General features: G+C 39.9%; 2 protein-coding genes across 2 annotated transcripts in view; both read right to left on the reverse strand.

Moving 5' to 3' along the window:
• Window positions 1-15024, reverse strand: part of LOC100119508 (phosphatidylinositol 3-kinase catalytic subunit type 3) — a 141650-nt gene that overhangs the window by 42769 nt on the left and 83857 nt on the right. The window lies entirely within an intron of this gene.
• On the reverse strand, window positions 4544-6360 carry LOC116416687. The gene is made up of 3 exons (XM_031925887.1): window positions 5677-6360; window positions 4923-5277; window positions 4544-4830 (listed from the first exon to the last, which is right to left on the reverse strand). Exons 1-3 carry the CDS (start codon window positions 5896-5898, stop codon window positions 4694-4696), a joined length of 714 nt encoding a protein of 237 aa, XP_031781747.1. The 5' UTR covers window positions 5899-6360; the 3' UTR covers window positions 4544-4693.

Genomic DNA, 15024 nt, shown 5'->3' on the forward strand with positions numbered 1-15024 from the left:
TAGTAATTCTATTAGCCTTTCGATAATCTATAACCATACTAGCTGAACCATCCTTTTTGCGAACAACAAACGCTGGACTAGCATGCTTCGAATCAGTTTCTGTTATAATTCCAGCCTTTTTGTACTCAATGACTAAATTATCTAAATCTCTTTTATCAGTAGCATTTAATTTGTATGGTTTTGAGCTAATTACTCTATCATCTTCAAATTCAATATCCATAGTCATTAAATTTGTTTGACCTATTTCACTTAAATTTTTCGCAATACAAGTTCTATTTGAATTCAAAGTTTGTAACAACTCGTTCTTTTGTTCAAACGTTACGTTTTCATCCGTTACAATTTCGTCTGATTTTACTAATTCTTTACGCGGTTCCATCTCGTTTACCGGTTCAATTGATAAAATTGACTCACCGACCTTTTCATTAACGTTAATTCGATTAACCTTATCAGTATTATTTATTACAGGTATTACTAATTCATGAGAGCTTACATTAACATTTATAAACTTAACCTCACCAGATTCTAATTCAACATTATCTAAATAATAAATTTTTACCGATGATGTATCATTAGTCTCAATTATGTTGGTATCAAAAAATTTTAATTTATTACCAGAACGAGTATAACTAATATCAAGCGCTTCCGTAAATGGTTGCCCAATTATGACATCTTCCTTTTGTGCTGTATCTGATACTATTCTAAAAGTAAGTTCACGTGGTTTTAAATCATCGATCTGTATAGATTCTACAACGACACCCGGAGATTCTACCTTTTGACCTCCAAAACCTTCTAAAACTGAGCGAACTCTATTTACTTTGTAACCTGCACACAAAACAGCTGTAGACTTTATAGTACACACCGTTGCGCCCATATCTATAAGTGCTGTAGTTTTCAATGAGCCTATTTTTACCTCACGTATGAATTTATTTCCTAAGTTAGACGTATTTACACTATTTACAAGGTTTACTGATTCTAATTTAGATGTATCAGTACTATTATTTGGCTTGAAAGTACATCGCGTCGCAATATGTCCGGGGCGTTTACATAAATAACACGTAATCTCTCGTTTCGGCTTTGTACATTCACGCGAAATATGTCCGATTTGATTACAATTGTAACACTTTACCGCAGCATCGCGTGTCTCCTTCGAATTCCCTTGAGTCTTGTCAGTGGCTCCATCTCTCGCTGTTGACGTGAAGCTCCCCGACGCTGAGACGCCGCCGCCGACGCCGTTGCTTGTTCTGTCCGCTCTCCAAGATTTCGTGGAATTATTGGTTCCTCCTCCGTACTTGGAATCCTGTGTTGTCGTTCGTTGTTCACGCTGCTCGTTGATTCTTTGAACTCGGCCGTTCTGAATTTTCTCAATGCGAACTAAGTCTTGTAGAATTTCATCACTCGTTAAATAACTTTTACCTAAAATATGTTGCGATAATTCTCTTGACCACAAGCCAGCTGCTACCTCATCACGTATATCATTCACTGTAAATTCTAGTCCTTCACATAACCACACTTTATCAAGAAAATAGTCTTGTATTGGTTCATTACGACTTTGCGTACGTGCCATCATAACTTTTAATTTTTCACTACGCGATCTTTTATATGTAAACGCTGCTGAAAAAGCCTCTAAGAAAGCTTCAAATGTTACGACTGTAGTTGATCTTGTCATCAGCCATTTCCAGGCTCCTTTCTTTAGACGCGATTTGGCAACACTCAAAACAATAGCGTCACTCCAATTATATAGAGTCTTAGTATTCTTAAGCTCGTTTAACCATACTTGCGCCTTTTCTGGACCTTCGTTTCCATAAAATTCACGAATAATACTCTGAGCACTAGCTGCAGATATAACTTGACCTTGATCAACCTGAGTAATATTTTTCAATATTCCTTGAAAACTTGAAAGAGTTTCTGACTGACTTTTCATTACATCACTGAGAGACGTAATAGCTGAGGCTAAAGAGTCAGTAGATGTGTCACTGGGATTATTAGAATTCTGTGAATCCTGTTGATTCCTTTGTTGCTGTAGTGCAGCTTGTAATTCCTTTAACTTCTTGTCGGCTTCAAGGCGTTCTTCTAATCTTCTTGCCTTTTGTCTCTCAATTTCAGCTAAAGCTTCTTGTAACTGCTTGTCCGCCATATTGCCAGATAATATATGATGTAATTGTTTATCCTCTACAAATTTCTCAAAATCGTCGATATCCGACATCAACACAACATTCGACGAGCCACAATTCTCGGAACTCAAAATCCGTTGTCACAACCTTCACTGTTCGTTCAAATCTTGTCTTCCTTAAATTTTTGGAATATCCCACTTCTGAATTATTATAATTCAACTTTTAATTATGTTTAATATATATATATATATATATATAATTGTCAGGATAAATAAACACACACACACAGTCTAATCAACTTTTCATTAACCTTTAGAATAATAAATTTATTTTAAAATAATCCAAAATTAAATATAATAATAATAATAAGTTCGCAGCAAGCTGCCTAAAACAAGAATTATGCTTTTTCCCGATTCGAACTTAACGACGCCATGCGTCCACACTGCTCGGCAGTCAAACGTATTCTTTCTCTCGCAGCAGCACGCCTAGACCAACGAACATGCCTACTATTCTTATAGCGCCATCTTTTAGATTTAAGTGAAACTAAATATATATATATATATATATATATATATATATGTATTCTAATTTATGAACTATAACACAAGAGTTTATAATTATTGCGTTGCAAATTATAAAAAATTGTTATTATTATCCCTATGTTTAATTTCCTAGCCTTTTACTTTATTATGAAATCAAACGCTTTTAAAATTTGTATTTATTTATTATATTTTATAAAATAATACAAAAGTTTTACATTTTACATTTAGTTTTACGTTTTACATCTTAATCAGATAATAAAGTACTTTCTGAATCAAAAGATCTGATAAATTGAAATACTTCCACAGGAAGTTCAAAGATTCTTCGACTATTTCAGACATATGTCTTCTCTGCAGACCCTTGTAGAATCTGTCTCTTAACATTAAACAGTATATTGGAAATTGCATTTTATATTCTATGACGGGCGATATTATCACGTCATAAGCTCAGCATGCCGCTAGAAGAAAGACTTGTACTAAATTCACACTGTTACAGGTACCAGCGCTGGCAAGGCGGGGAGAGCCGCTGGACGACGCGAGAGAGGCGGAGAGAGAGAGGGAGAGAGAGAGAAAATTCGGCGACACGCGACTGAGACGCGTGCCGCCAGATACGATCCGACCTTTGAACTGACTCCTCGCGAGGCGCTCAGTACTTTCGGGAGATAGCTGCTAAGAGAGTGAAAGTCGAAGTGTGTGAGTGTGCGTGCGTATACGACGTTGCGTCTCGCTACCGCATCCAGAACTGCACCGACGGGGTTCCGACTGCTGACAGCGAACATTAGGGCGATACCGGCTAACTGTAAGTGGCAGCTCTCTCTCTCACACTACACTCGCCAGGGCTCTCCTTATACTCCCTCGTACCTGCTACCTCGCTTGCTCGCATGCAAGCCCTGTATATAGTTTGTCAATAAACGCTGTGACAGTCCCTCAACAATCTCGGTAGTCGTTATTTTGCGTGTTCCTACGCGTACACTTGTATCTCGCTCCATCACCGACCCAGCCGCCTCCGCGGGCTTGCGTCTTGTATATGTACGAGATCGCAGCACAACTGGCCTGGCCGGAACCTATTCGGCACTAGGTGCTATCCCGACGACTCTCTTTCTCGAGAGTAACGAGGTCTACGGACCTTGATTATAGCGGAGCTGGAAACCGAACAACTGCACCCAGCACACCGTTATAATTCATTAGATTTAAATAGTTTCACTGCATTCTGACTTCTTGCATATCTTCCTAATTCCCTGTCGCATTCAGTCAGAATATTGTAGAAAGTTATTTTATAACATATTTTATATTCTTATTTTTCCTATCGCTACCAGGCAGTTCTGTAGAATCTGTTTAACTTTTCATTGCTTTTCAATAGCCTCAAATTCTCTTTAGATATTTGTTTCATATCCACTTTTGCTAGATACGTTGTGAGAACTTCAGATATCCAATATATTTATTATATAATATTTATGATTCTTCACGCTAATTTTTTATTCTAAATGCAAAGTAGCTTTGAAGCTGAACTAAAGTCAAAGAAACAAAGAAACAAACTTAACCTGAACTTTTTAAATTGACAATTATTTAAAAGTTTGTAATGGTATGTACTTTAGAAATTAGAGTAATTAGAGTATAATTAGAGTAATTAAGTTTTTTAGGATAAGAGCTTATTCTAATCTTTGAAGATCAGCTGTAGACGCAAATCGCCTACATAATGGGCACTCCAACTCTTCCTCTATCCATTTACTAATACAGTCAAAGCAAAATATATGACCGCATTCTAATATTGCTGGATTTTGCAGAGCATCTTGACATATGGCACATTTTTCCATAACCTATAGAAGAAAATTTAAATTATTCTTCCTCGTTGAGCAAGAAATCTAAAATAAATTCTTCATCATTATCACTTGCCAAAAACTCGTTGTCATCTTGGAGTAGAACATCTGGACCAGGAACATTTGACTCTGACTCGTTCATTGTTGCTGAATTTGTTGTTCCGGGGTTCTCCAAGGCTTTCATAAACTGTTCAGAGATTATATTTGGCAAATTTTCCAAAATTGCTTAATTATTTTCTCTTAGTTTTTGTCGCATAAGAACATTTTGTTCTTCAAATGAACTGTTTAGCAAATCAGCTAATCGATCAACAAATCTGTCCAAAGAGCCATTTAAGATATTGAAAAATTTGCTCGATTTCGCAGCTAAAAAAAGAACATTTATTAGTATATAGTATAGCTAAATAATATTAGGCATCTTATCGCATCTTGACAAAATGTAATAAAATTACTCTCACCACTTGATGTAGTAGCTGCACTCGAACCTGTACTTGAAGCTATTGATGGAGTGGCTGGAGGAAAAATGCTAGACACGGATAGCCTTGGTGTTTCCAAATTACAGCCTCCACCTGTTGGCCCTCCTGTTGATGTTGATGGCTGATCAAGCTTGATTCTCTTTGATGATGATACAATGACTCGAGGAAATTGAATCCCTGCTTGGTTTGTTGTTGAGGTACTGGGAAAGAACTGTTCATCTTGGTATCCAACTACTCTTAAAACTCTAACATGGAGTTCCGACAGGGGGGTCAATCGAGATCCTTCAGATATAAACATCCTATTTTGTCTGGCAGCAGCGACTAGATCAGCCCAAGTCTGTAAAAATTCACAGAAAGTATATATACATATATATATATATATATATATATATATATATATATATATATATATATATATATTAAATTAAAATGGTGGAATGAGTGAGGGAAGTTTGGGTGAATAATTCAACGCAAAACACAATGAATTTCGCGGGAGAAAAAATACGACTTGCCGCGGCGTAAAAACTCTCACGGAGTAGAGAGAAAAGCCGGGACAAGCCTATAGCTTTATTTTAGAAATAAGGAAATTATACAAAGAAAAGTGACTCTAGGATAGACTAAACAAATAGAGAGAAACGCAATTACAATGTACGCTTATACAAAAAAAGAGAGACTCTACTATAGATAACAACCGAGAATGAAACGCAAGTAGCTTAATTCTATCGCCGCGAAATACCTTTCGCACGCTGGAGAGCTCTTCTACCTTAGTCGCAGAACGAGGCGTGGACAGCGCGACGTAAAGCTCTGGCCGCACGTTGGTGGGATGCACCTTCCACGGTCGCAGGATGCCTCGACGTCTCGAGGGAACCAATCCTGGACCACGGGCAGGCCTTTTCAGCCCTGCCGCATAGGTAGCAATCGCCGGGTGGAGATCGACACGGCGAGGAAGCTCACACATGGCCGAAATCCCAACACTCGAAGAATTCACACAATCCGCACACCGCACGCAAAATTCACACACACTACGCAACGCACGGTGATACAATAAAGAGTGTCGATCGTCCTGAAAAGGACGATGATGACGACTCTATTCGCTCGCAATTTACAAAGAGGCTTTTGCAATTGCAAGTACAAAAGCGCAAAATGTCAACTGATTACTCGAGAGGAGCTGTCAGAACTGAACTGCACGTGCTCCCTCGCGCCGGAGCCCGCGCAAACGGGAGAGGCCCATATCAGCGCGCGCATGCGCTCGACCGCTATCGCTGCAGTACTCGCCGCGCTACGGCGCGAAATTCAAAATTCACCCTCCCGCTCTTACATAACCCGAACAGATTCTGAGACTATATCTTAATCCCAATTATTACAATTAAAAGGAATCGAAGGTATTTAAATCGTTTAAAGCGTAAAATGTATGATATCAAAGTCGATTGAAAATGATTAAAAAATGTCTATTAAAATCAATTTCATTAGATAAGTATCATTATTTTATAAATTAAATCAATTTGAAATGTTCAAAAAGAAATTAAGATATAGACTCGGAATCGATTCAATGCTTTTATGAATTAAACCTTATTGTTTAAATGGTTTTTATATCAATTAATTTACATGTTTGAGTAGTTTTTAAAACGGCAGCTCACCAATATGGCGGCTCAAAGGATAAAGACCTAACCTAACCTACGGGCATTTGAGTGCATAAATTCATTCATCATGAATCTATTTTGATTTTGAAGCATTATCTCTCATCTCTATTATGATTTCGGAGAAAACAATAAGGTTATTTTATGTATTAAAATTTACATACGTTTATACATATATATATTTTCATCCTTCGCGCCGCCATATTGATCACGTGAGCTCTCAATCGTTTAAACGTATTATTAGCAAAGTGAATTTTCAAAACAATATTACTTAACAAATATTGCAGTAAAAATCGTAGCTCTTGTAATTTTGTGTAAGATTTATTCTTAACTTTATTTTAAAAAAGGTTAAAAATCATGTCTGTTCCCTATTGTCAATATACTCATTGGGATCGATTTATAGTTGTAAACATAAATAGCCATTCAAATAGATTCAAATGTATTCACGAAACTACAATTAAAAACATTACAATACAAATTACACTCTTGATTATTAAAATAGATTAAAGTATTTTAATGGTTAATAATAGCAGGGGCTGCACGGCTACGGTGCCACCGAATACCGACAGTCGGTAACCGGTAAATCTGCCTTACCGACGGGTAACTCTTTCATACCGACGCACGACCCGGGCAGTCGGCATTTAAATTCGATGCATGTATAGAGTTTAAAAATTTGTTTTTATCTGTTTTACCGACTTGCCACCTGCGGGCAGCCTCCATTCGAATTTTTGCCTATTTACGACGCCAGCTTGCATTCGATGTTGGTAAGATATATTTTTGAAACATCTGATGACACGGTACGGATGTGATGATGCATGGCAATCCCTCTCCCGTGCTAAATATAGCTCTTCACCACATTATACAGCGCTGAGCTCTCCGCATTGATATAGATATTCTCTCACTATACCATACAGCGCTCGCTGTATACGCATACAGTTTCGTCGAGCTTTCCGTGTATATCTATATATACTATCTTCTCCACGCAGTTCGACGCGGGCTGCAACGCGCGCTGAGTATAGAAATAGATATACTCTCTTCTTATACTATACAGCGCACGCTGTAGTCCAGTCGAAATTATATATATATATATATATATATATATATCACGGACTAAATGTTTTGGTACTTGTGCAATCGTATGTGTTTTCTTTAAAACTATAGTTTTTAAACTCTACGTAATCTGTGCCCTCTGCAGGAAGTTTAACTTTACAATCGTTTAGGAGTTTACAAAGTTCTTCATGCATCGCTAAATTTTGTTCACTAAACAAAAAATTTAAGCATCGGTCGCATATAAACCTTTTCTTCTTTCTACGTGAAAGATTATCACTTACTAAGCGTGACAGATATTTATATACACAAAGTGAGATATATTCTCTTCCAAAGAGTCAGTCTCCACTTCAGTGAGTAAAAGAAGATTTACATGGTTTTCTTTTTTCTCTGATGTCAGATAGAGGTACAATACTGTTCTTATCAAGTTTAAAAACATTTACTGAAATTTCATTGTTTTGCTTCCCAAACTTTGAAATTTTTTTCAGTGAAACTGGAAATTCGATTCCACTTATATTAAGTTCATATTCGTATGGAAAATAATTTGTCACTCGATTTGGATGTTTGTTCGATGGAACAGGGTGTAAGGCAGATAGAATTGTCCATTTGAAGCATTGATTATCAGAATTTTTAACATTTATGCATGCTTCTTTTTTAATAAAAAATTCTGGCAGAGGTATCTACGAGCTACCAGTACGTATTGAATTAAATACTGCAAAGTGTCGTTAGAATAACGACACGCGATTACAACACAGAATTTCGAGCCGTTGATTCTCGGATGTATTTGTGATAAATGCATCAGAGAATCAACAACATTGTATTATATTTTCTGTTATCCGGTACGCTTGGGACTCCTAACCACACCTGTCAGCGCCGGAGCCAGACAGAAAGAGCATCACTCGCGGCAATAGCGCCAATGCGGCCCAGCAGAAACCCTGGGTCGCTGTTATATCGGCAGAACCGTCGTGCTTGTTGCTGGTGACGGCACCAGAAGGCTTCGCATCGTCCTTGGGAATACGAGAGGATCCGCGCGCGATAGCCACGAGGCCGCAACTGACCGTTGCGCATCCTCGCCGCGCATCTCGCTCGCAAGAGTATTTCGACGCTCCTAACGAAGATTGGCACCACTCAACTAACTGCGAACTCTAGCTCATTTAACGACTTGTAATAAATGATCGCACGAAAACCGAGACTGCCGCGATGACTAGCTCGCTAAGAAACCTTTGCATCGAATAGTAGTACGTGTTGCGAGCTCGCAACGAAAACGAAAACTCTCTGTCTTCCATGCGGCGAAAACTAACTCTAAAACCGGGTTTCAGACGAAGAGAAGCACGCTCTGTCGGCTATGCGGCGAAGACTAGCGCGTGAACCAAGTCGCGCTGAATTCTAGTACGCTCGCCCGTAATCCTAAACACATGGGCCACATTTACGAGCGTCACTACGAGACTCAAAGGGTCTTCCTTATTTTCACATTGCAAATGTCGCATTATACACAAAACTTTGTAGCGCTTTTAAATATGCAAAAAATATATATATATATATATATATACATATATGTCCATGCGATTCTTCGTTCTCAACCCTTCTGGTACAGAGCTTGTAAGTTGATCAGCAAGAATCTCGGGGGGGGGGGGGAGTGTGTGGGGAGCTCCCTCGGCAGCCCTGCGTAGTCAGGAGTGGGGACGTCCGCCATGTTGGTTGGAGCGAGAGAGAGAGAACGACCGAGCGCATGTCGCGGCCTGCGAGTCGCAGAACGTTCCAAACGCGTGAACTAGCGAGTCTTACGAAGCAGTCAATAAAGCATTTCCCGAAGAGCTGGTGGATTTCATTACCCTCAGGCTCCAATCCTCGAGAGAGTAGGACTCTCACCTGATCATCCTGACGTTCAATCCTACAGACGCTGTGGGAATGGTCGTCCCGAAGGTAGTCAGGATGGAGTCCCAGGCTCCAGGGTTGACGTGAAGAAAGAAGACTTATTCTTGTCGGTGGAAACTTTATTGTCTCGTGATGCTTACAGCTCAAGAGTCCAAAACGTTCTGCCGCGCGCAGGCGGCTCATCGCGCTCGCTCGCTCCACGCCAAGATGGCGGCTACCCCCACCATCAAGCTGGCGGTGGACTCTCCTACACACTCGAGTAAATTAACCATTTGCTACAACAGGGTTGTAAAAAAAAAAATAATTACATACAATGAATTATAAAAAATAGAGCTTAAAATGCGCTGTATAAAAATACAAGATGATACTTAAAATAGTTTGAACAGAGTAACTTAATTTAATTTTTGGAGGCAGGCGCTATCGAGAATTTCTTACGTGAGTAAGTCTTGAGCGATGGCCCAACAATCGAAGGCTGATTGCCAACTGGCGATTGTGCTGGAACTACATGTTCAATGTAATCCGGAATGAAGTAAGCCGGTTTCAATAATTCGGTATTAACCGTACGAGGTGAACCGTTGACTTCAATATTGAAAACGTGGTCCGAGATACGATCTAGAACCTTATGGGGACCAGAGTAAGGTTTTTCTAACGATCTCTTGGCCATGTTACGCAGGTGGACATGGGTGCAATTGTAGAGATCTTTGAAATAAAATATTCGCTTTTTATAGTGGTGCGCTACCGGAACCAGTCGAACCAAACGCATATGCTCGCGGAGTTCGTCTATAAAGATGTTTGGATCTGGGGTAAAGTCTTCCGGAAGGAAAAACTCGTCAGGAAGACGCAAGGTGGTCCCGAACATGAATTCAGCGGGTGAAGCGTTGGAATCGGCTCTAACATGGCAGCGTAATCCAAGAAGGACAGTGGAAAGCGTGCAAGGCCAGTCAGAGTCCTTATGGCACACGAGGGCAGCTTTCATGGTGCGGTGCCAGCGTTCAATCATGCCGTTGGCAGCCGGATGATACGCCGTGGTACGAATGCGCTCGCAACCGATTAATGAGAGCAGCGCCGTAAATAGGCGAGACTCAAATTGAGAACCTTCATCAGATGTTAAGATCTTGGGAGCGCCATATCGGGATACCCAGTTATCAAAAAACGCACGCGCCACGGTTTGAGCGGATATCTCTTGGAGAGGAATAGCCTCGATCCATCTAGAGAATCTATCGATCATGGTCAAAATGTAAGAAAAGCCTTCGTGTGCTGGTAGAGGTCCAACGATGTCTATATGTACATGGTCAAAGCGACCGTCGGGAGCGACAAAATGCTCGGGAATCAGCTTGACATGGCGCGAAATTTTGGATTGCTGACAGTCAAGACATCCTTTGCACCATTTCGCGATGTCACGATGCATATCCGGCCACATGTATCGTTGTCTGATAAGACGATCGGAGATTTTGGAGCTGGGATGAGCTGTGTTGTGGAAGAGGTCGAACACAGCCTTGCGCAGAGCAAGAGGTACGTAAGGTCGCAAGCTCTCACCCGTGAGATCGCAGAATATCGTGACATGCTCAGGCCCAAACTGTATGCGTTTGAACGCGATTGGATAGTCAGGAGACTTTAAGATTTCCTGTAATTGATCATCGGCTGCCTGCTTTGCTGCCAGGCCAGCGAGATCAAGTTCAACAGAGAAACGGACTGACTCGATGCGGGAAAGCGCGTCCGCTATCGAGTTGTCGTTGCCTTTTACGTGCTTGATACGAGTCGAGAATTCAGAAATATAGCTCAATTGTCGACATCGACGAGGTGGAAATTTCTCACGATTCTGAATAAACGCATAAATGAGCGGTTTATGATCGGTGAGGATGAGAAAATCACACCCTTCTAAGATGTACGAAAAGTACTGGACCGCTTCATAAATGGCAGTCAGCTCTCGATCATAGGCACAGTAACGCTGTTGTGCTGAAGAGAGCTTTTGGGAGATAAACGCGAGCGGTTCCCAATTATCGTTGAGAGCTTGCTGCTCTTAAACGGCACCGACCGCAACATCAGAAGCGTCTGTGACAAGACAAAGGTCTGCACCGGTGCGTGGGTGGACGAGCATCGTGGCGTTAGCAAAGTCAGATTTGACTTTCTCAAAGGCAGCTTCCGTGATATCATTCCACTCGATCAAGCGTTTATCGTTTTTACGAGAATCGCGAAAGTAACCGTTTAACGGAGCTTGAGTGGCCGCTGCCATTGGAAGATTTCGGTGGTAAAAATTTACCAAGCCTAAGAAACGTCGTAGTTCGACAATGGTACGAGGTTTCGGGTAGTCAAGCACAGCTTGAATCTTCGGCTGAGTGGGAAGAATTCCCTCTGAGGTGATACGATAGCTTAGAAACTCAAGCTCTTCAACGGTGAAGACACATTTGCTGGGATTGAGACGCATACAGTACTTCTTTAGTCGTTCAAAAACAATTCTAAGATGCTTGAAATGTTCTTCTGTAGACTCAGACGCTATGAGTATGTCATCGATATAAATGTATACGAAATCTAAGTCCCCTAGTGCAATATTGACGTACCTCTGAAAGGTCTGACTGGCATTACGCAAGCCAAACGTCATGTACATAAATTCAAAAAGTCCGAAAGGAGTTATAATTGCTGTTTTCTTAATATCCTCCGGACTGACAGGGATCTGGTTAAAAGCTTTGAGATGATCTAGAGAAGAAAAGACTTTTTAACCATGTAACGCATTGGTGCTGTCATACAAATGCGCTGTAGGGTATTTGTCCGGAATCGTTATGGCATTGAGGCCTGTGTAGTCGCCACAGGGCCTGAAGGTTTTATCCTTCTTAAGAGCCATATGTAGGGGACTAGCCCATTGACCACTGCCGGGTCTACAAATGCCAGCATCGGTCCAAGCTTTGAATTCAGCTTTTGCCGCCCTGAGCTTTTCTGGAGATAAACGTCGTGGACGTTGAGATACTGGAGGACCAGTAGTGAAGATGTGGTGCACAAAATCAGGCTTGAACAGAGGGTTGGGCGCAGCTGAGCCGGTGATATCGGGAAACTCAGCCAGTAATTGCGCACATCTCGAGTCTGAAGCTACTGAATGGATGGGAAGGGACTGAGCCTGCTTCACCACCCCTATGGTATGTAACGAGGTCAGAGAATCGACTAAGTGACGATTGCGAAGATCGATTAACAAACCGTAGTGATTCAGAATATCGGTACCAAGGATAGCGTTGGGAACAGCGGCGATAATAAAATTCCAAGAGATTGGACGCCGAAGCCCTAAATTTAAAGTACAAAATGCCTCACCATACGTATCGATGGGCGTGTCATTGGCAGCATACAACCTGCAATTGCTCGGATTTAGGTGAATTGAAGGATGAGCAGGAAGCACTGACACTTCTGCACCTGAATCGACAAGAAAAACGCGACCAGTCTTGGTATCTCGAATATGGAGACGTTTAGAAGAGGGACCTTCAGTTGCCGTCCCAACAACAGAAAGTCTTGCTAGTTTTTTGAAGACCAATCGCCATAGTGGGTGCACCACTTCCTACACGACGTCGGATTATCAGGATATTTCCTGTGTGCGGGGCAAAGGCCCGAGGGATCGCGCGACTTGGATTGAAAACGATCACGCCTGTCCGATGATTTGAACTTCGAACGCGACCTCTCATCTTTGGCAGCACTCTCTAACGATTGTATGCGCGATGTGAGCTTGCTAAGTGCATCCGATACACGCTTAAGCTCCGAGGAGAAATCAGAAGCTTCCGAATCCCTAGATACCTTAGCGATTTGAGAGTCAGCTGAGGAAATGCACTCTGCCATTTTATCCGCCATAGCTGCTAATTTATTGAGATCTTGGACGTCAGAATTTGCCAAAATCGCTCTATGATTAGCCGGAATTTGCTCAAGAAAAATCGATTTGAGGATCGAATCATCGCGCACGGAATCGTCTGCTAAATTACGCAGCCTACTGAGAATCAATGAGGGTTTGTCATCGTTAAGGGGTCAAGCCTGGGTTAAATCCAAATTTTGTTATCTAAAAAATATCAATTAAACATTGCTAGCAACAAAATTTGTTGCTAACTATATTTAATTCATATTTTTTAGAAATGTCTCTCGATCGGTCCGAGGGGGCATGTTTAAGGTACATTTTAAGCCCGGATATAGTAAAGAAGACGGTCCGGATCTTTCAAAAAGCCGTGGGAAGTGACTGAAAACACTTATTTGTATAGTGAAATGTCATGAATTTTGGTAAATGATTTTACAAGGTATATACATGTTTTTTTTTCGATAAAAATGGTGTATATTTTATATATTTTCAATAGAATTTTTTTTTTTCAAATTACATCAAATCAAAAATTTTTTGGTAAGAAGAATATCTTTTTGTTTTTTTGCAGGATTTAACCCAGGCTTGACCCCTTAAGGTGACCTTTTAGGAGCTGCCTAAGTTTGCTCTCTGCAGAAACTGCAAATGTGGCGATCAAACGCGTTCTGATTTGAGAGTAAACATCGTCCGGTTGCGGATCTTTCATTACTATATCCTTGATCGCAATGGCAGCCTCATGATCGAGAGCAGCATGAAAATGCTGTAATAAATTACTAACTTTAGTTTTGACACAACTTGCAAGGGTGTCTACACATGTATTTATTTTAAACGTATAAGACATGTAGTTGCAAGTCAGCTGTTTATCCGGAGCTCCGAGATTGCAATTACTTGTACGACTTTTTAATTACGAAAAAGTGACCCAAACATCAAAGGTGAAAAGTGAAATGACTGGTTTTCAAAAAGTGTTCAGTGAACATGAATTTATTAAAAAATACTACACCAGTGCGAAGTTTAAGGTGTGTAAATAATTCTTCTTTACTAACCTGTATGAAGAAAAAGATTTACAAACTTTTGAAAATTTCCAAATATTCAGGTGTTTATGTTTATATAAAAAAGTGAGTGTTAAATAAAGTGTTGTTTTTAGTTGAAAATTGATGTAAACCCAAAGCGAATAAAATAGAATAAAATCAGTTCAACTTGTTTGATGTGTTTCAAACTTTGATCCTTATAATTTATATTGAAAATAATGTAATTTACGCACCTTCAGTATATAATTACTTGATTAATGTGTCAGTGGTACAACGTATATTCGTTGATTGTCATGTTCTGAGAAGTTTAAAGAAAACTTAACTAATTTTGATCGCACATTTTTTATGTCAATGCATCTTTTATCTTGTCTTATATCTTTTTTTATTTCACAACAGTTTAGTAGTGATGAATCACACGGATTAGTATAAATAGACTTTATTATTTTATAATTTGTTATTTTAAGAAAAATACTATCATTGGCACGAGTAAATTGATCAATTCTTGCAATTGTACCATTATTTAATAGAACTGCATTATCCGGGTGTTTGGTAGTATAAAGATTCTTTTTATAACTTACTCTTAGAATCCCTTTTAAGATACTTTCTTTTATAACATAAAGTTCTTTCGGCAATTCTGGTACTTGATTAATTATTGCTCTTTGAACGTGTGATTGGCGACA

This window comes from Nasonia vitripennis (genome assembly GCF_009193385.2).
Source record: "Nasonia vitripennis strain AsymCx chromosome 3 unlocalized genomic scaffold, Nvit_psr_1.1 chr3_random0005, whole genome shotgun sequence".
Taxonomy (NCBI): domain Eukaryota; kingdom Metazoa; phylum Arthropoda; class Insecta; order Hymenoptera; family Pteromalidae; genus Nasonia; species Nasonia vitripennis.

Excerpts from the sequence above, each read along its gene's own strand:
- LOC116416687 (XM_031925887.1), bottom strand. The coding sequence starts at position 5,898 with ATGTGTGAGCTTCCTCGCCGTGTCGATCTCCACCCGGCGATTGCTACC. Across the intron at positions 5,278-5,676 it reads AGCTCTCCAGCGTGCGAAAG|ACTTGGGCTGATCTAGTCGC; the intron begins GTATTTCGCGGC and ends GAATTTTTACAG. Across the intron at positions 4,831-4,922 it reads TGCAGCTACTACATCAAGTG|CTGCGAAATCGAGCAAATTT; the intron begins GTGAGAGTAATT and ends TTCTTTTTTTAG.